The following is a 25,187-nucleotide window of genomic DNA, read 5'->3' on the forward strand; positions in this document are numbered from 1 at the left end:
CAGGGAGGCGAGGAGAGGGATCCGGGATGCTAATCCACCTCGGACTTGAGGCTGCCCCTGACTAATGCCCAGTTACAGGAAAATGACACGAGCAAATCAACTGAGGTTGACCAAACAACACGATAGTAGAGAGTTTTGTGCCTAGGTCTTTACAGAGATCTGTTTCCAGCACAACATCCCGGATGGTAACACTGAACAGACGGGTCGAAGCCTGCTGCTCACGAGAGCTCAAAACAGTGTTCCCAGATTAGCTTTAATATAAAGATGCAGGCCATATTGCAACGGAAAATAAGTCACATGCAAATCTCATGCAAATATAAACAAAGCCGAAACAGCACGAACACCAGGCAGCTGGCAGACACCTCACTGACAGATGAAAACACATTTAAGTGTCACCACTGCGTTCTTTGTACTCCAAAATGTTGTGCTAAGGCTGCGATGGATAAAGTAGCATGAGGGTCAAAGCTCAACGGGCGCTGCCATGACGAAGTAGTATGTCGCAGTTGTATGTATACTTGAGGTAAAGGTATGTACTTTGCAAGTTACGCTCAGAGCTCCCTGTGGTATGTGTAAGTTCAGGAACTACTGTCGAAGTCAAGGTATCGTACTGGTATCTTAATATTTAGTTAGGATGCCCAGTTCGACGCTTATGTATGTATGTGTAGAAATAACTGTATATATGGTTGATGTTTGAGGAGCATGGAGCGTAGCAAGGACTTTGCAAACTTTCATTTTTGTTATGCAACACTATGTTGTAAAATGAATAAAATCACCTTAAACCTTGAAGTCAATCATTAAAGCAAAGTGGGATAAGATAAGATTTGTATCACAATAACACTTTACAAGACGTTATTGCTTCTGGCCCGTGGCCCACCATTAAGTTCTCGGTTTGGCGCTCGTTGGGAAAAATTTGGGGTATCCCCGCTTACAAAAATTCACCGACTCAAACTCACGTATCTTTGATGAATTCCTGCGCAAAGCAATAACACAGAAACATGAAACAAGTGGCATTCCTCCACCGACAGAGACATCGTAAGAGAATAGCTGCGAGCCCGAACGTCATGCTGAAGTTATTTTCCCTCTCGAGTGATTGGATTAATGACATAATGACAGTGTAGTGCTGCAGCTGTCTAGAAAAGCTCCATTAATTAACGGCATCAGTATGCAAACTCACAGGCGTTTCTCTTTCTGGCTGATTCAAGCAGAGGGAACAAACACACGCACTTACACATGTGCGCACACGGGCCAAACAATGTGTCCTCTATTGAAAAGAGAAGAGAGACACTCTATCTTCCTACTTCATTTGATCCATCTCCCTCGCTTTCTCTCTTTTCTCCCATTCTCTCACACATCCTTCCTCTCCCCGGCTCCTCGGATGAATGTGTCTCTGTTTCTGATCCCTGCTCCAGGGCTACACACACCCATCTGTCTGCAGATGTTACTGTTCTCTGTGTATCTGACTGTCTCACTGTGTATGTGTGTGTATGTGGTACTCTGTGCTGGGTGTGTGCGTTCCTGTCTGTCTGTGCATGTGTGTGTGTGTGTGTGTGTGACCATGCGTGTGGGTGAGTGAGACTGCTGCATACTGAATAGTACAAAATGCTGCACATGTATTAAATCAGCAAACAAATATGATATTTGGCAGGAAAAATGTCACAAAACAGAACAAGTTTTATTTGTCGTTAGGGTCATTTCTTAAACTTAGCCTGAAATTTGTATATGTGAGCACAATAACACTTTTCAGCTTGTTTAACTACACACTGTATGGCCGATGAAACGTGTACCATTCAGAAAATGCTAGTAAATTTCACTTTGAAATGATCCTAGTGTTTGTACTTGTGTTTCTCTGTGTTTTAGGCACATGAGCAACGTGAAAAACTGTGAACCTCTGACCTTAGAAGCTTACCAAGAAGTGTGTGTGCTTCCAATGAAAACTGTCACACCATTTAGAGAAACTCAGACTTGTGATGTTATCTCGAAAAAAAAAGATGCAACATTGAGATTAAAAGTGAACAACTGTCTCTGATTCCTCCCCAAAACAACTGTGGATGATGTGCTTCTACCTTCAAGAAGTCATTTTCTGTATCATTCAGTGACATCCAGTGGAAAGTGTAGTGGATTTGATAGAAGCCGTGTTCACAGCTCTTATGGAGGTGAAGCAGGTGAACCACTGAGAGCCAGGTGAGTTTGACCCTGCAGGAACACGGATGTTTCAGGTGCACACACGCTGTGTTTGTTTGGGTTCTGCCCTGCTTCAAACATTAACCTGCAGACACACTATCGCTCATACTGTATGCAGGCTATCTGTCTCAGGGCTGGGCGTGGTTTGAAATGTTTTGAGATGAGTCAGTTTACAATACATGAATTCCGATACCAAAACAATCCTTTTTTTGATACGTTTATCTTCAGAATACACGTTTTTCTTAAAAAATGTACTTCCAAAAAAAGACGCCAAACTTCTGTTGCTAAAGAGACTTTAGCAGCTTTCGCTCTTCGGGAACAGCAACTCCTGTGGTCTCAAGTGGCGATTACAAGATAAAGGTGAATATATTAATACTGAAATGCAGTTTTACTGTAAACTAAAGCTCACACGACAAGATATTGGCCCCGCTCTGCTGCTTCGAGATGGCCGACAAAAAGCTCCACATCAGAGAAGGATGGGCACACTCCTGTGACCGATGATCAGTATGCGTGAACTGTTCAGAGGTGCTAACCAGGAGCTCGGGGACAGCTCGCCGATGTGTTGCTGACCGCCACTGGATGCTCAGTAGTGCTAAATATCTGTTTGAGTGGCGGATGGGTTTGGAAACGAGGAACAATGGACCGCCAAAGAGCTGCTCCTGTCCTTTGTCCCTCGCTCTTCTGCTTTAACGCGCCATCAGTGTAGTGTAAATTTTCACACCAACAGAGTCATGTTAAAGCACTCCGCTGTGCTCAGTTGCTCTTTTTCTTTTTTTTTTTTACAGAAATTATATCCAGTCTCTAAACATGGCCTGTCCTGGCGCTCTCCACTGAGACCTATTTAGATTTCACAGCAGCCTTGCTTTAAATGTTATCCAAACACAAGCAGAATCATGGAGCATTCGTACCAGCTTTTCCCGTCGACGAGGGCTCCAACTATGATGATTTTCACATGTTGAGCAACCTGCTGATTATTTTTTAATGATCAATTCGTCGTTTATTCCAGAAGTCTAGTCTTAATATTGCTCATCCCAATTTCCCCGCAGCCCAAAGCGACGTCTTAATGTCAAAGAAAAGCTGCAAATCCTTATTCAATATATGAATAAAACAATCGATTTTCGCTCTCGTGTCATTCGGACACATTTTGGTTGATACCCAAAAGGCATCCAGTTTATAGGTGCCATGTGGTTTCTGTGGAAGTGCTGAGTAAAGAAGAGATCAAAAGAGAGTGCTTTGTGACTTTCGTGAAAATGTGTGATTGTGTGTGTGTGTATTTCCTCTCTGTACTGACCTGCACCTCTGAGTCAGCGCTGACAGGTTGTAGCTGAAACCAGGTGTCTTTGCCGTGATATTTCTGCAGGTCCTCCTTCTTCACCGCAACCTTGCCTGTACACACATCAACGCACGAAGACAAATGAGCTCAAAACACAACATCAACTGACAACACCCAAGTCCTCACGCCCGCCCAAATACCGCCAGTTCACACACCCGTCTCCGCTGTATTTCATGTACGCAGCAGGTGCAGAAACGCTCGCAAAGTGCGACATAAGTGCCCCGGAAATGACCCCGTCATCTCTACACTGAAAGTAACAGTTAACTTTTCTACACCCACAGACACACCAACACTGCACACACACACACACACACACACACACACACACACACACACACACATGCACACACACGCACACACGCACGCACACATACATAAATAAACATTAGGAGTGATCGTACTGGAGATAATTCATTCCCTGACAGAGGTTTTTCAGTTTGTGGTCGGTGGTCACACACACACACACACAAACACACACACACACACACACACACACACACACGCACACACACACAAATATAAACCAACCAATACACAGACACACCCAATAACACTGATAAAAACATCCGCCCGCGCAAACAGACACACCTTTCTGATGCAAAACGTGTAGCTGCTGTAACATTAGACTGTACCAGACTCCATTGATAAATGTGCCTCTTTAGGACTAGAATTGATGCAGACTTTTGACTACTGCTCAACGAAATATTTCACTGCTTAAATATTTCCAGATATACTGTTTTAAGATGTTAGATATAAATGTTTAATTACGGTACATGATTTTATTACCCTATGATAATAAAATCATCTAAACAAATGCACATTACAGTAAAAAGATGACAGTGATATCTAACCATTTGTTTTCATTGTTAAAAGGTTTGAGACGAAGATCTTGATTAATTTGTTTCGTTATCTTATATACAGTATGTTATATTCAGAGTATAGCTGCAGCTGTTAACTCACCTATACTGGAGTCCCTCCTGAAGACGTCCCTGTCGAAGATGTAGAAGGAGAGGTGCCTGAAGCTGCGTGGGATCTCACAGTAGAAGTCCTCCCCGTAGAACGGACTGGAGGTGAGAGGAGACGCGGAGGAAAACTGGCATTAGAGACACTTCTTGAGCGATAGAGCGTGTTTTACCATGAAAACACACGTTGATTGTGTGAGAGAAAAAGTAAAGAAAACAAAAGCACCTGCAGAAACTGAATTTCTAAAAAGGTCACATCCCTGCAACATGTTCTGTACAAAAGGCAAACAGATTGCATCCACCGAAGTGGAAAAAGTAACTAGAACCAGAATACTTTTGTATCCTGATTGGATCCTGATCCTTTGTATCATAATTACAAAACTCTCTCTTAAAATTGTTCTCTTGTAATAATGAGATCTGGATCTAATTATCTCAAAATCAAAAAACAATGAGCCCTCATTATCTGATTGTCTGTCAACTGTCTTTTATGAATCACGCCGTTATAGATTGAGGTTGAATTTAAATCACTGACGAGCGCTGAGCGCTGCTGCATTTACAAAGAGGCAATAATGGAACCAAATGGCGATGAAGTCACTCTTCCAAATATCTTAATAATTAATTCGAAATATCAACTCACTGAATGTGACAAGAGCTGAAAGATTCCGGATAAGCGTGGAAAAGAAATCCGGAAAAATGAATGGCTGTTTTTCTCCACAGATCAGACCTTCTGCTTCTTTGTGCCATCTTGTAATGACTTTTCTCCAAAGTGATTGATTTGGACAGATACTAAATAAAGACCTCATGTATTTACACCTCGCCATGAATCACGAGGGGCCTACAGCTCGTTTGCCGACAACAATCGGTCTGTTTGTGACAACTGGCCGGAAAATACATCAACCGCACACAGCCTGCCTTTACCTAAATAATGACCATAGAAATCACAGCAATGAGATTCTCGTGAGCTGCGCCCTCAGGACCCCCACTTACAATTACTAATTTCCTCTGTTAGTTAGCAGAGATAAAGACAGAATGAGGGAGGGGTGGGCGGGACTGACTGACTTATAAACAACCCTGCTAATATAAGATCTTTAGAAACACTTAATTCACTTTTGTCAGTTGCAACTCAACCTGAAAACTGTGACATTTTTAGCATGTGAGTGAAAAAAGGTGATATATTTAGTATGTGTTGGTTGCGCTACATTCACAGTACGTCCTGGAACTAAACATTTCTCTGAAGTCCGGCTCAGTGTGTGTGACAGTTCCACTGTGTTTGTAATAATGCACCTTGAAAACTTGAAAGCTCTTCTGTGACTAAGACATTCAAGAAATGAGAGCACGTCAACAATTTTTTCAGGGGAAAGAGCAGATAAGAACGAGAAAACGGGACACTGCCAAGCGAGGTTCGCGCTTGAGCTGCAAAATTTTCACACGTGGCTCTTCCTGAGAATATAAACAATTTGGTCTCTTGTCTATTTGTGATGCAAATGTAGAAATTCATTGGTAATGTGACGTCTGGCTATCGTCCACGGGGCATTTCAAATTTCATCAAACAGACTGTAATTGAGATCATGAATTGGATTTAACAGATGTTAGTTGGTAAGGTATCCTAACCCTACATTCAGTAAATCATAAAGACGTGTTGGTATTAAAATTCCTCATTTTAGCAAACAGTAAAGACCTGGCGGGAAATATAAGGAGAAAGAAAGATGGCAAATGACTTGAACTGGGGACGTTGAGCTTTATTTTTCTCCAGCAAATACAGATAAACAACGATTATCTGTTTTTCATGGCCGATAACGATTAGATAACCGATAAAGAGGGATGATTTATTGTTCCATTGTCTTCTTCTTCTACTTCCTCTCTACCGATAGATCGCAAACCAACTTTTAAAGCACAGCCACCTACAATATCAGAGTTTGTGGATGTTGTGATCATTGTTAAATTGATGAACATCTTTTGTCTTCGTATTACTGGCTGTATTTATCAGCTAAGATGTCATCAATACCGATAAACAACGGATTATATACATTTCCCGACGGCGGTTGGATATATACAGTGCATCACTCTGAATAACTAGTTGAGACTCTAAACTATAAAACCAGCTCTGATCTGTTGCATCTTTCAAATCTTCTCATTTAGAAATGCAGGAAGTTGCTTAAAAACAAATGTTGCTGCATTCAGGTGCAGATGTATCGTTAGGAAAAATGACATCTTGAATCGGAGGTTGCGATCTGCACCTTGAGTTTCGACCAAAAAGAAAGTGGCTACGATTTTGACTCTCAGCATACCAGAGTGACTTCTCGATGATCTTGGTCCTGAACACCTCCTCTTGGTCCAGGTTGACGGTGCAGTAACAGTCCCTCATCCTGTTGGGCCCCGGGTACGGAGGGATGTTTTTTGCTTCTCCTGCACAAAGGAAAGGAAGCAGAGAGCGAGGGAGCAGTTATTATTTAGGAACGCTGTCGTAAGCAATGGCAGTGACGTGTTTATTCAGGCACACCGCTTTCACCCATGACTTATTTAGGCGCGCCGAAAGCACCTAGAGTTTAAAAGGAAACGGCATTATGTAAGTTCACACCTGTGTAAACCTTGAATAATCCGACAGCGCATAAACTGTAGTGGGATTAGCTCTGCTGCCGGGGTGACTATCATCCCACTGGACGCACAAATATTAAGACATGTTCTCAGAAACAGACAAATAAAAAATGCAGTTTAACAAGCAAAATAACACGTGAACACTGTGTGTGTGTGTGTGTGTGTGTGTGTGTGTGTGTGTGTTTTTGTCAGATCTGTGAATGAAAGAATCTGTGTGGGACATTTCCTGAGTCCTGCTGGAGCTCAATCTGTTCATCAAAACATGTGTGACAGATAGCACTCCCTTTCACAAGAATGTGGTCCAACCACCCACCAAGACACACACACATAAAAAACCACACAGGTTTGTGTGTGTGTGTGTGTGTGTGTGTGTGTGTGTGTGAGTACGTCCCTCAGGAGCAATACATCTCCTTTATGAAGCCACGGATCCATGTTAGCCGGTGCTCTGTTGCTCATTGTGTTTCTCTGCGCACTGGGGACCCACAGGAGTCTGTAGTCTATAGTTACAGGAGTGTTGGCCCAACGCTGTCATTGTTTGCTCCAACAACGCTTCATTATCTGCACGGGAATCTGATGCCGCCATTCAGCCGACAAGCTGAGCTGCGGCAAATCTCTCACTGTTATTTCTGGCTTTTAAAAATTGTGACCTCTTCATCGCGACAGCATGGGTCTGTGGCCTCGTGCCTGATCCTCTACAGCAGCGGGTCCTTAACGTTTTTTGGCTGCTGTTTAATTTGAAGGCCTTTTTAGAGGAAGTGTCCTGTAGTTCACGAGACAATGAGCAGAAATCAGACACGATTTAGGAAGAAACACTGTCATGGGAACAATGTGACATTTTTAAAATCATCTTGTACCCGTTTGTATTTGTCTTGCTGTAGAAAAAGTGTAAGGAATGCAGTAAAAATCAGGTGTTTGTTTTGCTTTTGACAGTCTGTTCAAAGAAAACATTATGCCGCTGCACTATGAAACAGTTCAAACACACGGCAGTAGAAATGTTTGGGCTACTTTAAGGCAGAGCAAACAATGCTATCACAGAGACTGCATCGTTACAAACCTGGAGGGGGAGAGAGCTGACATTTGACACTCGGTAACCAACTGTAAAACAGCAAAACAGATCGCTGCCTCAGATTAAAGACGTCATTTTTCCCAACAGTGCATCCGCTCCTGAATGCAGCGGTCCGCTTAGACTTTTCAACCAACTCCAATGATTCCGTATTTCTGTCCCGACCCAACTGAGTCCGAGACAGAAGTAAGCGAAGCCCACTTGAGCCAGAGGCAGCGAGTTCATGTTACCCTGTCACACAGCCCATTTACGCCGATTACAAGACATGCACCTTAAGGAATATAACTGATAGCCTCTGGGTTGCATTTAAAGCGTCAAGTCAATAACAAACCACAGCACACATATAGCCTCCACACAGAAATCACTTACTACAGTTATCACTTAATATCATTTTTCTTTTGTACTATATTTATTCTTTTTTACACAAATTGTGCACACATTGATATAATTTTACACTATCTACTTATTTTTTACAGTATATCTAGTTTGTTTGACATTATATTCATTCATTTATACACTATATTTCTTACTTGAAGAACTTGAAAGCATCATGTCAATTGACCTGACTGATCATTTATAAATTTGCCTGTGAACCCGACCCAGCCCGTCGGCTTTGGATGGGTTTGGGTTTAGTATCCCACGTTTTTGATGAACCCAGCACACGGCATCTGCCCGGCTTCTACAGTTTGACTTTAGGATCTGCATCTCATCACAGAGACAGGTTTTTACTTGAGGCGGAGAAGTTGGTGTTGCAACAATGAATTGGACCGTGGCCTTCGCTGGGAGGAGGTGAGTAATCGCGTTACTCACAAAGCACTCACTAACATGCAATTACACTGTTTGGATAAAACCCGTGATGTATTTACACGCTGTTGCGACTCTTCTGCTGCCGTTTGCAGAGTGCAAACAATTCACGAAAGCCTGAATTGTCAATATTTAAAGAATACACGTGGGGATATTCTGTAGATTTCTTATTGTCATCAAATACCAAGAGACGAAACCAGGAGTGAGTTGATAACGCCACCAAAAGCCACCAAAGTCAGACTGTGTTCGATTACGCTTGAGCACAACAAAGTCATACAGCAAGTTATCTGACCACAATCAAAGCGTGTTCAGAACGCCGATACTGGAAGGCTGAGTGAAAAGCCAGCAGCAGTAGAGAGGCTGGAGGCGTGATAATTCTTCATATGGGAACAACTGGGCAAAAATGCTCAGACAGGTCTCTCCTGGGAGGCATTTGTAGCGTTGCACTCGGCTATTCACACAAGTGACCAGTGATAGTTGTGTGTAGATGGAAAAGGGGAGCAAGAGCGAGATTGTCCGTTTTGCAAAGTTAGAGCAATGGATGAAGACAGCCCGCCCTGATCCGCTGCTGAGGCTGTGGATGGAGGAGGTTCCCAAAAACAGATGGCGGACTGGCCAGACTTTTCCTTTTTATGTTTGACGTTTATTAGAAAATCTTGATAATAATATCAAAAGTGCAACTCCAGTGCCAGATACAAAGGAGAACCAAGTAATCCAGCGATCGCTTTACTGACCGAACCTCATCAGAAACCATTGTTGTTTCGAACAGAAACCACATCTGACGGTCTGAAATGCTTCAGGGTGCTTAGAAAACGATCATATGATAACAAAATATATGCTGTCAGCAGTCACGAGCCTAAGAGATGCAAAGCCACCTGTTTTCACCGCGCTTGCACATACGAGGAGAGAACCAACATCTCTTCCTTTGGTCCATAGCCCACCACAGAGCATAAATATAAACCCACACGGAGACAAACGGAGGTGATTAAGTGCCCTCTGCGGGGTGTGTAATACAACACAGTGGTTCACGACTGCTTCTCTGGAGGCTGATTCATGCAGAGCGTGGATCATTACACAACAATTCTCACTAACAACATTCATTCACGAGTTAAACAGACACCTGAGCCGTGGAACATCACACACACACACACGCCAGCGCCTCAATCTGTTGTTACAGAACTCCGTCTACGTTTTATGTGTGAGAGCGGCGCGGTGACGTAAGTCTCTGTTATCTCTGCCTTTATCCCTTTACTTCCCACTGGTATTAGATCTCCCTAGCGTCTCCTCTCCTCTCTCGTTTATCCTCCCCCATTTATTTTATCTCCCTCTCGTAATCCTCCTAAGTCACTCTGCTCTCCGGAGTTCCCTCCAATCTCAGCTTTTCCTCTGTCCTCATTCATGACCTGTGAGCTCCCCAGATGGGATTGCACCACCCGGGGTCATCCAAGCACCCAAAACGCCAGCTCCATGCGTGTGTTTAATTACTCAACCCCCAATGCAAAAACAAATCTCAGAGCCAAAAGCCGAGTTACTGTCTCTGAGCAGAAAACATTAACAAATAAGGATGTGATCCCGCTCTTCATTCTATGTTTGTGTTCACATTTTAAGGCATCTGCGTACGTCACATACTGCTGACCTTCCTCCAACCCTCTTTTAGATTGATGACTGCATTTTTCCAGCAGCCAGCCTTTTTTCAGCTCTCGCCAATATGGCATGAAAGTGGACCTGCAGGGACTTGAAACTTGCTCGAGATACCCGATCCATCAAAACATCCAGTCGTCTTCAAATTCACTTTGTTTTCTTAATTCAACGTGTCGCCATGAGGCTGAGAAGCATTCCGCGCGGGTGGATCCAAGCGCAGACGTCAAGTCAGAGTCAAGCCGAACACCTGAGAGCTACAGACCAGATATAAAGTATATGTGTCAAAAAACTGCAGTGTAGGAGTGCCAAAGACATGTTTCAGGTACAGAGGAGGAACATTACTGATGCAAGCCACAAATTCACATCATCCTTGAACAAGGATGGTTTGCTGTCAAAGTTACATGAAAGATGTTATCGATTACGCATTTACATTTGCTGCTTCATCGAAAGCACCTTCATCAGCTACAAGTCGTCCACACCCACAAGTCGCATCTTCTGTGGGAGGGATGAACAGTATTGAACTTTTGCAGATATCCACATATGTCGACATTTTCTAACTCATTTTGGCTGACTGCCGACTCTGTTACAATTATATTCACATATTTTTCCACGTAATTCAACGCATTATTATAAGAAAATGCACAGTATGATTTTTTTTTTTTTTTACCAATACTGATAATGACCTGCTTCTCCTGGCTGATACTGATGAGTTCACAATTTTGTATTTAAAAAAAAAAAGGGCCAATAACTTGTATTTTACATGACGTGTGAATGCGAGCCACACTAAAAATCTGGTGATCGAAGATGGTTGATTTACTGTTCCCTAGCTCACTCACTTCCTAGCTGATGTCGCACACCCTCCATGTCTTACTGTAGGATGACAAAAAAAGTTGAGTTTCTCTTCTTTTGGTGTCGCTAACCACCGCCCCCCAGTGACTGTCGCTTTGGCAAGTAAACACTGCCAGCCTGTCCACTGAATACAGAGAGAATAAACTGTGAAGTAATCCAGCGATCGCTTTACTGACCGAACCTCATCAGAAACCCTTGTTGTTTCGAACAGAAACCACATCTGACGGTCTGAAATGCTTCAGGGTGCTTAGAAAACGATCATATGATAACAAAATATATGCAGTCAGCAGTCACGAGCCTAAGAGATGCAAAGCCACCTGTATTCACCGCGCTTGCACATACGAGGAGAGAAGGAAGCGCTGGGCAGCCGTCGTTCTGGATGAGGCGACCAGCAGCACTTTTAGGGTGGAGTGTGCCAGTTTCAGTTTTGTGTGTTTTTGTGTTCGATGCGGAGTGAGTTTGTCACAAAGGAAAGGATAAGCCTTCCACACGTTAGATTAAAGACTTTATTACAAAACCAGCAGAGTCTGTAATCCTCTGTTTCAGACTGTCTCTCATTCTGTCTTACTTTCTTTTCCTCTTCTGCTCCATGTGCGTCCGTTTCCTCTTTTTTTTACCCCCTTTGTCTTTTTATTTTCTGCTTTTCACTTTTGTAGGTGTCCTCTTGCACATTCGCTTTCGTTTTCCTTTTTTTTTTTTTTTTTTCAAAATTAGCTTTAACCCAATTTCACTTTCCTCTATTTCTGGTTGCTTCCCTTTTTTTTTTCCTCATCTCTCCCTCTTCTACTTCCTCCAGGGGCGTCCTCAACGTTCAAAACGAGAGAGAACGTAAAAAAATAAAAATAAAAACCACAAAAACAACAACAATCTTCTCTTTTCATCAAGCACCGCCGCGGCTGCCCCTTGGAGAATATCTCGCCCTAGTATCCGAGCGAAACGCACAGCGCAAAGACGCACTCTTGGCACGCGCGTGCGACTGCTGTGTGGCTGTGCGCGCGGAAAAAAAAAACCACAACGGGGGCGTCGAGCAGAATTTGCACAGAAATAATGATGACGGGCACCCCGAAAGAGGGCAAAACGGGAGCTGATCAAAAAAGGTCAACTCTCCACTTTATCTGTGCAGGGGAGAGGAAAGAAAGGGAGGCGAAAGACTGGGAAGAAATGAGGAAGCACAGTGTAATGGATGCGGCGAGTGTGTCGCTTTGTTCCTTTTCCTCGCCTCAATCGGCCACGCTCGTGCGTACAGTAACGGCGGCTCCACTCGTTATTCTAATCTCCTCTGACATGAACACATTCGAGGATACACAGGCGTGAATGCTTTCAGCCGCTGCGTGCTCGACTGGCAGGCCTGGGAAACACAGGGTTTAAGGAGAGGAAGGAGGGGGGAGTGTTCAGTGAGAAAAATACAAGCAGTGTGTATTCAATCAAGGGTGAGAGAGGGAGAGAGAGAGAGAGAGAGAGAAGTCAGTCAGATAGAAAACCCGAGAGTGGTTAGCTTCGGAGAAAGCTACAACAGGAAATGAGATGAGGAGAAAGGAATTTCAACTGGATCCAAGATGTAGTTTAAAAAGCAGTGAACAACCCAGTTACCCCTGAGTGTGACTGTGCGCGCGTGTGTGTGTGTGTGTGTGTGTGTGTGTGTGTGTGTGAGTGTGTTAGACAGAGCGAGACACCGTGAGAATGGAAAGAAGAACTGAAACTTGTAAGGACACAATTTATTATCCCATATTTAATACCCAGGTTCTTTGATGCTAAGTCGAGAATCAAAACAAGAACCGAGAATGGGGCTGTAAGTCATTAGTGTCTTTCTGAAAATGACTGAACATAGAAACACTGCACCCACACACACACACACACACGCCAAGTCTCAAAGGGTTTCTCCTGCAATTTTGTTACGCTTTTTTTTTCAAAGTTGAGGCATTCATTAGAGAAGAACCAAAACAAAATCAACGCACCAGACGACGGGGCAGCCTGACTTTTTGTCCTTGCTGTGGGCCGAACCCTGAATCCTACACATCCCATAATGCAAGTCAAAAGTGTCTTTGGTTAGGGCCCGGACACTCAGAACCAACAAACACTGGCAGCAATGAAAGGCTACTGCTGCGTCTTTTTACGGCCATCGACTCACTCATCTCCTTCAAACTGCTGTTATGATGAGGCAGCGTTTTTCACGCCACTCTCGCTAATAAAAACTTTGTAAAAAGCGGCAAGTAGCACTGGTGAAGACGCGGAGGTAGAAAAATAAGGAGAAACTGCACTGGATGGGTGAAATCATGGGTGCTACGGCGACAGACTCAAGGGGCCACTCCTTTCTTTTCCCATTTCTCTCCTCGTGCACAGATTCACTTAACAGCCAATCACTGCGATTTCTGTCAAGGGCTTCCTCCGCCACTGACTCTACTTGCATGACTGACTGGCTGACGAGCCCTAGCGGTGCAGGACACACTGCAAAAACTTAGTCTGCAAATGGCTAAAATTCTGTCTGGGAGCATTATAAATCGCTGCACCTTGTTTTGTGTTATAGGTAGTTTGCTGATACCTAAAAACACCTGAAAAAACTATATTCACCATTCACCCATTCAGCAACTTTCATTGAACTGAGCAGGGCACCATCTTATATCCAGTACTCTTAATACTTTAGTGCTCCACTGCCCCAGTTTGTAACACCACTTTCCATTAAGATTTTCGAGACCAAGCCCAGATCACCCTTAATGACAACACAGTGGGGGGCATTCCAGGGCCACACAAAGCGGGATACAACAGTGAACTGATCTCTTTGCGTTTTTGGAAGTGTCAAAACAACCAAACCAAATCTACGATTACGTGCAAATGGAAGCAAAACAACAAAAGCGGGGTGAGAGTTCGTCGAGAGGCTCCACGAGAGGTAGCCACATTCACCGCGCTGAACTCTCGTTCATCTTGAAACCACCTATCAGTCTCCCAACCTCTGGTCTACCTCTCACAGCAGAGAGCGGCATGAGGGCCACACCGCAAATCTTAAAGTGAAACTCGCCAAAATGCATGTATATGAGTCAAACCTTCGCGTAAAAGCATAATTACGACAAAAGAGGCACTTTTAAGATATACTGTATTTTCGTTTTCGGGCAAGCTCATTTTCAATGGGAATGCTGGGGCACTCTTACGCTAGCATCAAAATCGCTATTTCTAAAACACTAAGAAAGCTCGAGACAACATAAAACGTTGCTCGTAGTATCACCAGGGTCTCTACACATGAACACAAGCATTGAGAACATTGTTTTCGGTACACAGAGTTTACTAAAAAGATAGTTTTTGGACAACTCACGTTAGCAGATGTTTCCTCCGCTAGCCGCCGTCCTGCCAGTGAGAAGTATCGATTTCCGAATGCGACGTAACATGGTGGACAGTTAAGGTGGACCACTCCTAAAGCTTAGTTCCATATAAATGCACGGATAATTCATTGTTTTGTCGTTAGCGAAAAAACAACTTTGACGTTGAAGTTGAAAAAGGAGCCTCATATAAGAAACAATGCCAAAATCAAAAGCCGGAAAAGTCACTAAGATGTTGCGTGGATAGTTGTTGCCAGAAGACAGTAGCGGTCCACCTTAACTGTCCTCCATGTTACGTTACATTCTGAGATCGATACTTCTTGGCTGCCATGACAACCGGGAGCGGAACAAGCTACTGCTAATGTGAGTTGTTCAAAAACTTTCTTTTCAATCAACTCTGTGTACACAAACAATGTTCTCAATTTTCGTGTTCATGTGTAGAGACCCTGGTGATACTACGAGCAAAGTTTCATGTTGTGTTGAGCCTTCTTAGTGTTTTTAAAATAGCAATTTTGATGCTATCGCTAATTTGCCCGTAGCACTCCCATTTAAAATAAGTTTGAAACGAAAACGAAAATACGGTAAATCTTAAAAGTGCCTCTTTTGTCGTAATTATGCTTTTACACAAAGGTTTGATTCATATATGCTCACAAAATAAGCCTTGGTTGCATTTTGGCGAGAGTTTCACTTTAACAGTTGACTTTACCTGAAACTGATCGGATTCCATTGACAATTTGCCACTATTTAAAAAATACAATTAATTCAGTTAACAAACTGCTTAAAATTGGCAATCGTCCATCTTATTCAACAGCTGGTTTAGTCAGTAAGAAGTTATCTCCCTCTAAATGCAATGCTGCTTGTCACAAACTGTCCACCATGATAAATAAAGCCACACTGAAGCCGGCTGAGCTGTTCCCTGCTGAAGTTTCCACACGACCACAGCGGTCGGGCAGCACAAGGAGGAACAGCTCGTAGAAAAAAAGAAACAGGGAGTTTACAGTTAAAGTCTGGCCGTGCTGCTCGCCGCAGCCTGTGTGATAAACCAGACTTGGGTTACTTATCAAACTGACTCTCTATCCAGAGCTAATGTTCAAACAGATGTGTTATTCTCAATGGAAAACTTGACTAAAACAAAAAAGTACATGACCATAAAAAAAAAAAAAAAAGAAAAGAAAAGCATGCAAAAGGGCATGACGCTGTGTCGGGAGTATCAGATTTAAGATCTGCTCACATGTTAGAAACCAGAGTCAGAGAGCTGGTATGTTCATTCAGGATGTGAGCATCACGTCAGAGTTACAAGAGGAGGACACAGTTTAACCTCAACACTCCCTGCAGATTCCTCATCCATTTGCGTAAAGAGTAGTTTGTCTTTTGACTTCTTGAATTACACGTAGAATTGAGGACATCTCTCCCCTGACGTGCACTCACAAATCAGGCTTGGCACTCACAATGCGCGTGAGAAGATACGGCATCTTTTGCAAGCGCAGGAAACAGAGCTGGTTGGGTGTTAGTCTCCGTATGTGGCAAGCTGACATTGCTCGTGTTGCCGGTGAAGGACTGTTGCAAAACCTACTTCACTGAGCCTGTGAGTGCGTTTGAAGCTTTTTTTCACAGCGCGGTGACTCGAGTTTGTCACTGCTGAATGTTTTCCGTGCTAAAGTTACTGTCAGCAGGCAGAGGTCGACTTCTCCCATGGGGCACCTGAAGGACATCCTGAAGGAGTGGCACTCCACGGTGAGCCCTTTATTTACCCCTGCTGACCCTGCATGCTGGGCCTGTGGTGATACTTCCTGACTGTTCCTAGTACTGTGTTCGCGGAGGGCACATTACTGAGCGCTGCCCGGATTATTCCACCAGCCTGAAGCCGCCTGGACCGAAACACAGTCGGCATCTAAACAGTCAACAAGCTTGTTTACAGCCAACTACTTCCCAGAGAGCCAGGCTTTGAGGACAAAATGGAAAAACTTCTGATAAGCTTACGTTTACTTAACAGGCTGGACGGGACTTGAACCCTTCACCTAAATAAGAGTGGGACTCCGCCACACAGCATTTTTCTTAGACCTCCCCACCGTCTTCTCATCAATCCATGTCTCCTATTCAGTCTGGACAGTAGGAAGTTTGGGAACCTCTGCTGGCCAGCTGTCAAGGGAAGGAGACGGTTGGGGGGGTTAGGGTCTATCACTACAGCCTTTTTCCTCCCCGGCTCGCCCAGCTCCAGTCATCCAGCTCGAGCTGCTTCAACGCCTCTCTTTTCTACCTCAAACACAATATGTAATCTAGTGTTTTTTCCACTCGCCGTCTGGCTCTGGTTTCGCTGCATTCAAAATAACACTTGTGTTGTTATAGCGCTGTTAAATAGTAACAAAACCGCGCTGCAGCAACACTGCAAAGCCTCAGAAGTGCAGGTCGAGCCCCGCTCTCAGTCTAGTACAAAAACCCCGTGGATCTGAACCTTTAACTAGGGAATTAACAGCAGATCGTAAACAAACAGAGACAATACTACGATCTGGCACTGTCTGTTTGCAGATGCACCAAACCGACATGGACAATATTTCCTCATTCTGATCAAAATCATTCCCAGTTGAAGACTTCACTGTTTACATGCAACAAAGAGTTTAATTTGAACAGCTGTTACGCCATGCATCCCTCTTCTTTTATCTCTTCCGGCACGTGTTTGATCAGCTCCCTGTCCTGAAGATGAGTATCTATCGGCATTCATGTCTAAAATTGGGCTTTTAATACAATTGTAATTGGAATATTAAGCACGGTTTAAATGCAGCTAGTCATAAATGTTGTTTATTTCATTGTTTTATTCCATACTGTGGGACAAAACAACACTTTTAAAATAAATTCTATTTTATTTTGACCATGTTTGCTCACTTCAAGTTGTCATTTTTACTACCATACAGCCTCCATACAGCTTGTCCGGCATATTTCGGGCATCTGGAAGCCCTGAGGTCCCAAACTGATTTGAAAAGATGTTATTTACACCTTTTTTAAAAAGCAGCACTGTAGCTGCGGGGCTAAAGTCATCTGAAGTTGGTGCACAGGCTTAACAGTGTGTCAAGGGTGTAAATAACTTCTTTTCAAATCTAATTGGGACCTCAGCGCTCCCATCATAATGACTGTGAACGTCCATCAGATGGAAAGCACGAAACCGACATCAGCGTGTGAAATTGGATGCGGCCTGTGTATCTGAATTCAAGATCTGTTGGTTTGAGCAAAGTTTGGCTGCACAGGACGGGTTTGTAACCACCGGCCTGCTGTCAGGTGGGTCTAGGATGTTAAAGTCATGCATTTGAACACATTTCTCTGAAGGGGCCAAGATATGGTCTGATGTGTTTTCAAGCCATGTTTTCTAGCATTGACAGAGGAGTCAAACGCACATATGTTGTTGTTAATTAGTGCAAAGTCTCGACTCCAGCTGTGCCACTGAGCATTCCCTTCCCTCGGAGCGCTCGCAGAGACACGGCCGCTGACAGATGAAGCACAGCCTGCTCCTGTATATGAGACACCACCTCTGTCCCTCTGTCGCTCTGCGACTCACTACATCTGCTTTGCATTAGCTTGTTGCCATGCAGGAAAAACACAATTCTTTTGTAGTCCTTTCCAGCCAATCAGGAAGTGAATTGGGGGTAGTTTCCTGTTTCCTGTGTTCCCCAGACAGCACGGGCTTGGGCCCAGTAGCCCTGTTCGGTTTCCGAAACTCACGCGTTCCTCCAGGAAACCGAGCCGAGTCATCACCATAACAATAATAAGTCCTCTCCCTCGCTCTTCTTGTGGCAGATATTCAGCTCTGAGTCATCAGCCAGCAGCAGCAGCCTCATGCCAAAGGACGAGACTTTGATGAAAACAATGTGATGCAAGGGTTACAGAGACATTACCGGGAGAAGACATCCGCTGGGATCAGACTGACATGGAGTAGGACTGCTGCTAGGTAACAAGACAGTATAAACTCTACTGTCATCACAGATGAACAAGCTCAGAGGAAGCTCAAGAGTCCAGGCTTGGAAGTGACGACAACATAAATGTTCTTCATGAATGTCAGTAAATAACAAGTCATGACATCATGTTGCCAGTGGAGGAATGTAACAAAGCAACTCAAGTATTGTATCTAAGTGTAAATTCAGTCACTTGTACTTGACGTAGGCCCATTTAATGCCACTTGGAAGGAAATATTGCACTTTTTAGAGCTGACAGCTGTAGCTTACATGTTATTACAGTTGCTACTAATGATTTTTTTCTATTGTCCATTTATCTGCAGATTATTTTTAGTTTGGTTGATTACACAATTAGTCAAAAAAATGTCTGAAAAAAGTGGAAAAATGTTCGTCCGAGTGAATCTGAGAGCAGGGTCGCGTCTTCTAATGTCTTCTTATGTCCAACCAGATAATCAAAAACCAAAGGATAGGCCTATTCAATTTAAAGCTAAGAAAACAGCAATTTTGTTGCCTTTTTAGAGCCTTATTTAGAGACCCTCTGGAAAATCAACACCTGGAGTCACAAAGATGGGTTTATCTTCACTCCTGTTTATCAACCTGACTGCAGCAGCAAACCACGGTGCACACATTTTCCAAGATGACGTCATGCTTTAAATTTTTAGTGTTCACGGCAACAAAATCAAAAACACCATTACTTTTAGTAAACTGGTGGATTTCTCTGTGTTTTAACATTGTTGGTAAGATTGGGGTATTGCAAGTACACAACTTAAAAAGTTACCATACAAAGAGCTTTTTTTGGTAGACATTTGCAAGCAGAATTCCTACATATTATACTTTTGAAAGAAGTTTGGGGCTTTGGCGGAGGTATGCACTCTACTCTGGTTTCATTCTAGTTAAAAAAAAAATCGTGGGCGATTGTCGCCTCGTAATGGTGGCAACACAAAATATGGTTTGACATGGGAAGTAAACAGTACAACAGTAAAATTCCGCTTACACACTATTATTATTAGTAATAATTCAGTAATGTATAATATTATAGTTTTTCACTCTCACAAAGGAGTTTTTCATGGATTGACATTCACTTTCGATACTAGTACATTTTAGTCAAGATACTTCTGCACTTTTACTTAAGTAACATTATAAAAACCGGGCTCTTATTTGTAGCAGAGTATTTGAGAGTATCGTGTTGCTCATTTTCCTGACAGGAAGAAAAGAACCTGAAACTTCCTCCACCCCTGCACTGTACTACTGTGATTATTAGACAGCGGCTTGTGTCTAGAAAAGACTTTTGTGAGAGCCAGAGATCGTCCAGTCACTCAGCTTTCATTCACAGGAAACTCGACGCTGCTGGATGACTGAACGCTCATTCAGAAAGTGCAGCAATCTAACGAGGCCTTTGTAATCTGACATTACAACTCTCCCGGGAGTTACGGCCAATTTTAACAGCAGGTAAGAAGCTTAAAAATACAGCCTGACTCTGCGCTACGGGCTCGGCTGAAGAAAGGCCCACCAGAGTGTTTTGGTCTGATGCTGGCTGGCATCGTCACACACAGCCCCACAGCTTGTTGGTGTGTTTGTTGTCATGTTTTTTCCCCCTCTGCTCATCCCTTCTGTTGCATGTTTGTTGTCAAAACAAACCGGACAGCTCAGCCAGGATGAATCAGGGTGCCAGATGTCAGTGAAAACGAGAGGAGACGGTCCCAAATGCCCAGTGGTGACCGGAGATAACAGCTCAGAGCACGCAGAGGAAATGATTGTTTGCTCTGAGTGTTTTGGTGTTACAGCGGAAAGATTATTGAGCATGCCAGCCTGCAGCATTTTAGACTTCTCCCCCTGGCACTGTAGCAATTCCAGCTTCTAGAACATGAAGATTTGCAGCTTTTGTTTGGTTTTATGTCACTTTAAATGTAAAGTGTTTGGCTTTTTTTTTTTTTTTTTTTACTGATAGTTGGACAGAAAAAAAAACTATTTTGGGAAAACATTGCTCACTTTTTTTCCCTGACATTTTGCACACCGACCTCATCAAGAAAACAACCTTCAACCAGGCTAAACATGAATTCAAAACAATCCCTAACTTCACTTTCGTACATTCAAATGAAAGCTCAAAGACTCTGTATTTCTTTCCTGCTGCTTTAATATGACCAGTATCTCTTCCCCAAAGTAACTTAAATCACAATGATCAGTATTTTTATCAGTCTAGTTCATGATATACATGTGGTTGGGTCAACTTTCCATCATTTAATCACTACAGACTCACTCAGGATCAGCGAAATGAACTTCTTGCAGGGTGAAACTGCAACAACACTGTTCCCCTGCACTGAATCCTGTACCCAGCCTCCTCATGGCTTCATTCACAAGATATGCATGCGCCACATGCCTCCTACAAACCAAGAGTACCCACTGGAGACCAGCTAGATATCTAAATATAGAAATCTGGGCTAACAATCAATAGCTAGACAGTTAGGCATGAAGCTGTTGGGGGGGTTGCTGGGCAGAGAGACAGGACAGGAAGGGTGGAAAGGGGGGGGGGGGGGGGGGGGGGGGTGCAATAACATGAATGGATGTCTGTAGCTAAGGTGTAATAAAGGTTTTTATTTGGGTCGGATATGTCCAGATAAAGCATCTGGATCCGTGCAGCTGTGGAGGCTTTATGTCGCCTGTTCAGATCAGCTCAGGTCTCCATATGTACAGACCCCCAACACTGGGTTTTCTCATGCCAGCTGCCAAATTCCCATAATTTCCCACAAGGCTTTGAATACTCTCGATTTTTTTCTCCCCAACACAATTACAAATGTTGCATTTTAACAGTGTGTGCTGAGAGGAAAGCGTGTGATTTGAATCCCAATAACATTGACCATTGAGGCGCTCAGACAGACTGGGGGTAGGGATTTTTTCTTCTCTTACCTATTTTTATTTTAACGCTCTGGAAAACCCGGAGACCTTCCTCTTCTACCGCCATGCTCCCCCCTTGGCTCTTTCCCTTCAGACGACTAGATGAAGACAGTCGTCCACGGTGCTCGGTTCTGGCCTCTCCAGCGCGCGGATAATCCAGGGGTTTTGTACATCTATGCTCTCCGGACGGCGATCATGCTCCGGCGCGACCACTGCTCTGCTGCTGGCTGGTTGAGAACAAGCGAGCAGATACAGCTTCAGTCCCGCTGCAGCGGCGGCGGTGCCAGTGGGGGTGTGGCCCCGCACAGCACCGCCCACATATGGAGGTATAGAGGGTGATCCGTGCCACAAAGCAGGAGGACAGGAAGCCCTGAATAAACAGACATTATAATATCAACAGCAATAATAATGTTTTTTATTATTGTTGTCGATGATTATTATCATTATTATCATTAGTGTTGTTTTTGTTGTTATCATTATTGTTGTTGTTGTTGTTGTTGTTGTTATTATGTTGTTATTATTGTTACTAAATTCCAGTTTCCTTCATTGGACATCATTTCAGAAAAACTTTGTATGGTGGTGAATTAATCCTTGAACTACACATGCGATATTTGTCAATTTTAAAAGTTACATTTTCAACTTGAGAAAGTCGCAGTTTGTCATAAAACTAATTAAAAATGTAAGACTGTGAGAATACGTAATTTTTAAGAAGACACAGCCGCCAGTCGTGTTGGTGACGTTGTCTCATGGAAAGGTCACCAAACCCTGTGATTTAGCCATTGTCGAGCTGCTCCTGTATATTAGCTGTCGTGCAAAATTGACAAACTCAAACATAACTGCAGTTGTGATTTTCACCTTTTTGATTGGTGACGAAAAAAAATGGGACTTTCTCAACTTGGAAAATTGTCTTTTAAATTGACAAACATCATATGTGGAGTTCGTGGCACAATTCAAGTGGGATAAAAAAAAAATACTTTATTTTTTAATTCATTAACATGCAAAGTTTTTCTGAAATAATGTCCCATGGGGTCCACCGGAAAGGACGTGGCTTTGTTGTCCTATAATGATATGATACAGAAAACGAGCTCAGTGACAAACCTAAGCTTATGATACCTCACGTTAAGTTCACAGCAAGATAATTTGAACACCACTTTAATGATTTGTGAAGCCTAAATGAAATCGATAATGTTAGGCTATAAACAAACTACATATTGGTCACATGACTTTAGTGTCACGGCCACAAAGCATCTTGTATACTATCCTACAGTACTCACATTTTGATATAAATCGATCAATACACAAGCTGTAAAGTTAAAGTTGGAATAGTTAGATGGACTAGTGAGTAGACTAGTTTGCATTGACAATGAAATTACATTGACAATGACCCATTAATGTGCCTGACAACTTCTGTAGTTTCATTAAGCTACTTGTTAGAAACCACATTTAAAAAAAAAAAAAAAAATGAAAAAAATGAAAAATAAATGCATATTTCTTCAATGTAGGCTAGTTTCGCACACAAATTGCAAACAAAAATTCTGTAAATTTAAGTGCTCAAATGAAAAGAATGAAAAAATGTTTATTTTCATCATCAACAAACAACGGAATGCTTTATAAACCATTTATTCAACAATTGTAACTGTTTATAAATGTCAACTACAACTTTACAGTAAACAATTGCTCAAACGTTTTAATGAGTGTAGATGCAAGTATATGATCAGGCATAGGTGGTCCGCTGCCCGTAATGTAATGGTAGGGAGAAACACTGGATTCATACATTTACACGGATCCACTAGTACAGTGGGTCTTTTATTGCAATGCCTGCTTTGGAGGCAAACTAAATTCATGCCCCTGAGTTCTGCATTACAGAGTTTTATTTGAATCAAGAAACAAAACAAGCATTATCAAGATCCAATGTTTTTTTTTAGAGCACAAAGAGGATTTGGGTGTGTTTCTCATGTGTTACTGAAACTGCAAATGAAAAATACTCAATGGGTTACTAATTAGTACATTGGTACAATTATTACACAAAGGCATGACAAAGTATGACCTGTGCTTACCTCCCTACAATGGCTCCCCGATAGTTGTATAATTGATTTGATCAAATCGTCTCTCCCTAAAATCTTTCTTTTTGTGCAAGCTTTAGGAAATGTATGATGCGCGACCTTGTACTTCTACAGTTTATTATATCTTTGTATTTGAATTTTATTGATTTTACGTCTTCCATGTTATTAACCTTTATCTTCACTTCATCTGCCATGTCTGATTTTCTTTTCTTTTATAAAGTATGTTACCACCTGGCTCAAGGATGGCAACAAGAAGGGAGGCCCCACACACAGAAATCTTAAGCAAAAGTAGTTTATTTAACTCAAACCAAGATAAATGTTAACTAACTAGTGGGATGTATACAATAGGAAAAGTATCAGTGTTAGCAGTGTATGGATGAGTTTAAAAATGGTGTATTGTGTGTTGTCGAGTGCATCAAAACAATAAAGGAAAAAGAGGCTGAGGGCCCTGCTGCAGGGCCAGGTGAGAGAGAGACACACCCCTAAAGGCAGTCCTTTTATCTGCTCTGGAAGCCCAGCACAGAACGGCAGGTACAGGCAGACGACCCTCCCAGCTCCACCTACATCTGCAAAAAACAGTCAGAGCATGTCAGACCACCCGGCAGAGTGGGAGGGGTCATCACAAGTACTAATGAAATGTTCAATATAAATACAGATTTTTCATAGCAACAATGACAACAACATGTCCTCCTTCAAGCTGAGCAGATCAGGGCCGTCTATTTTGTTTATGGCCTTAAAGGCCCCCACACACCGCCCAGACACAAACCAACAGCTAAATGCCTTTATCCGACCACTCCGTTGCCTCTCGTCTGACCCGTTCGGCAGAAAAGTTGCACTGAACACACCGCTTTGACGTGCTGCAAACACCACAGTAGCGTGTACGTTCTGCGCTTGCACGAGAGGCAATAAGCGGGTGGCGCTGGTGTTAAAGACGCTGGACTAGACGTTTATGCACACAACTCTCTTTACTTTCGATCAAAACGAAACTTAACTATTTCAGACAAAAACAGCTGCATACTAAACATGCAGCGAGGCATTACCAAACGAACACAGATTAATACGTCCTGAACGGACATAATAACAGCTAGTCTCATGCCAGTACTCCAAAACATGAAAACAAGAAATGACGGAATGGAAAACCAAAGCGCACACAGTATTCCGCCCCTCCCACACACCGCGCTGATTTGCTAGCACACCGCCAGTCAGAGAATCCAATGGCTCAGACGGCCAACAGCCAACCTCCTCAGACTTCGCATGTTGAATTGGAACAGACAACGTCCGCGCGGCTCCAAAAGCTTCCAACGCAGCTGAACACACCTAACAGATTTGTTCCCGACCTCGTCCGAGTCTCCCCAAATGTTTCAGACGTCCAACGGTTGGGCCAGTGTGTTCCTGCTATTGAGGGCTTCCATAGCTGTCTGAAGAGGACAGATAACTCTTCCATTTTTTTCCTTTCTACTGGAGCTTTATCAATGTTTGGACCTAATGTGAGATTGAATTTAATATTGTAATGTCTCACAAACAAAACAAGGTTTATTCATGAACACATGCTTGT

At 43.0% G+C, this 25,187-nt stretch overlaps 1 protein-coding gene and 1 long non-coding RNA gene across 4 annotated transcripts in view; one reads left to right on the forward strand and one right to left on the reverse strand.

The window, feature by feature from the left end:
- The window catches only part of rasa3 (RAS p21 protein activator 3), a 44,698-nt gene extending 22,843 nt beyond the window's left edge, over positions 1-21,855 (reverse strand). Inside the window, exons 1-4 of one of the 2 annotated variants that reach the window (XM_030414668.1) lie at positions 21,582-21,855; positions 6,765-6,882; positions 4,475-4,578; positions 3,473-3,567 (exon numbers count right to left, since the gene is read on the reverse strand). In XM_030414668.1, coding sequence (XP_030270528.1) covers positions 3,473-3,567; positions 4,475-4,578; positions 6,765-6,882; positions 21,582-21,636 — 372 coding nt within the window. In that variant the 5' untranslated portion in view covers positions 21,637-21,855. Of the gene's footprint in view, positions 1-3,472; positions 3,568-4,474; positions 4,579-6,764; positions 6,883-14,732; positions 14,764-21,581 lie in introns of those variants that run through there. The other variant, XM_030414669.1, reaches the window with a different exon arrangement.
- Positions 15,067-20,525, forward strand: LOC115580383 (uncharacterized). Of its 2 annotated transcripts, XR_003983855.1 has the most exons (4): positions 15,067-15,099; positions 18,523-18,673; positions 20,011-20,126; positions 20,323-20,525. It is a non-coding gene; the product is annotated as an uncharacterized LOC115580383 (long non-coding RNA). The 2 variants fall into 2 exon arrangements; XR_003983854.1 differs by having other exon boundaries at positions 20,011-20,525.
- Positions 21,856-25,187: the final 3,332 nt, after the last annotated feature.

The sequence above is a fragment of the Sparus aurata genome, chromosome 4 (assembly GCF_900880675.1).
Source record: "Sparus aurata chromosome 4, fSpaAur1.1, whole genome shotgun sequence".
Lineage (NCBI taxonomy): Eukaryota > Metazoa > Chordata > Actinopteri > Spariformes > Sparidae > Sparus > Sparus aurata.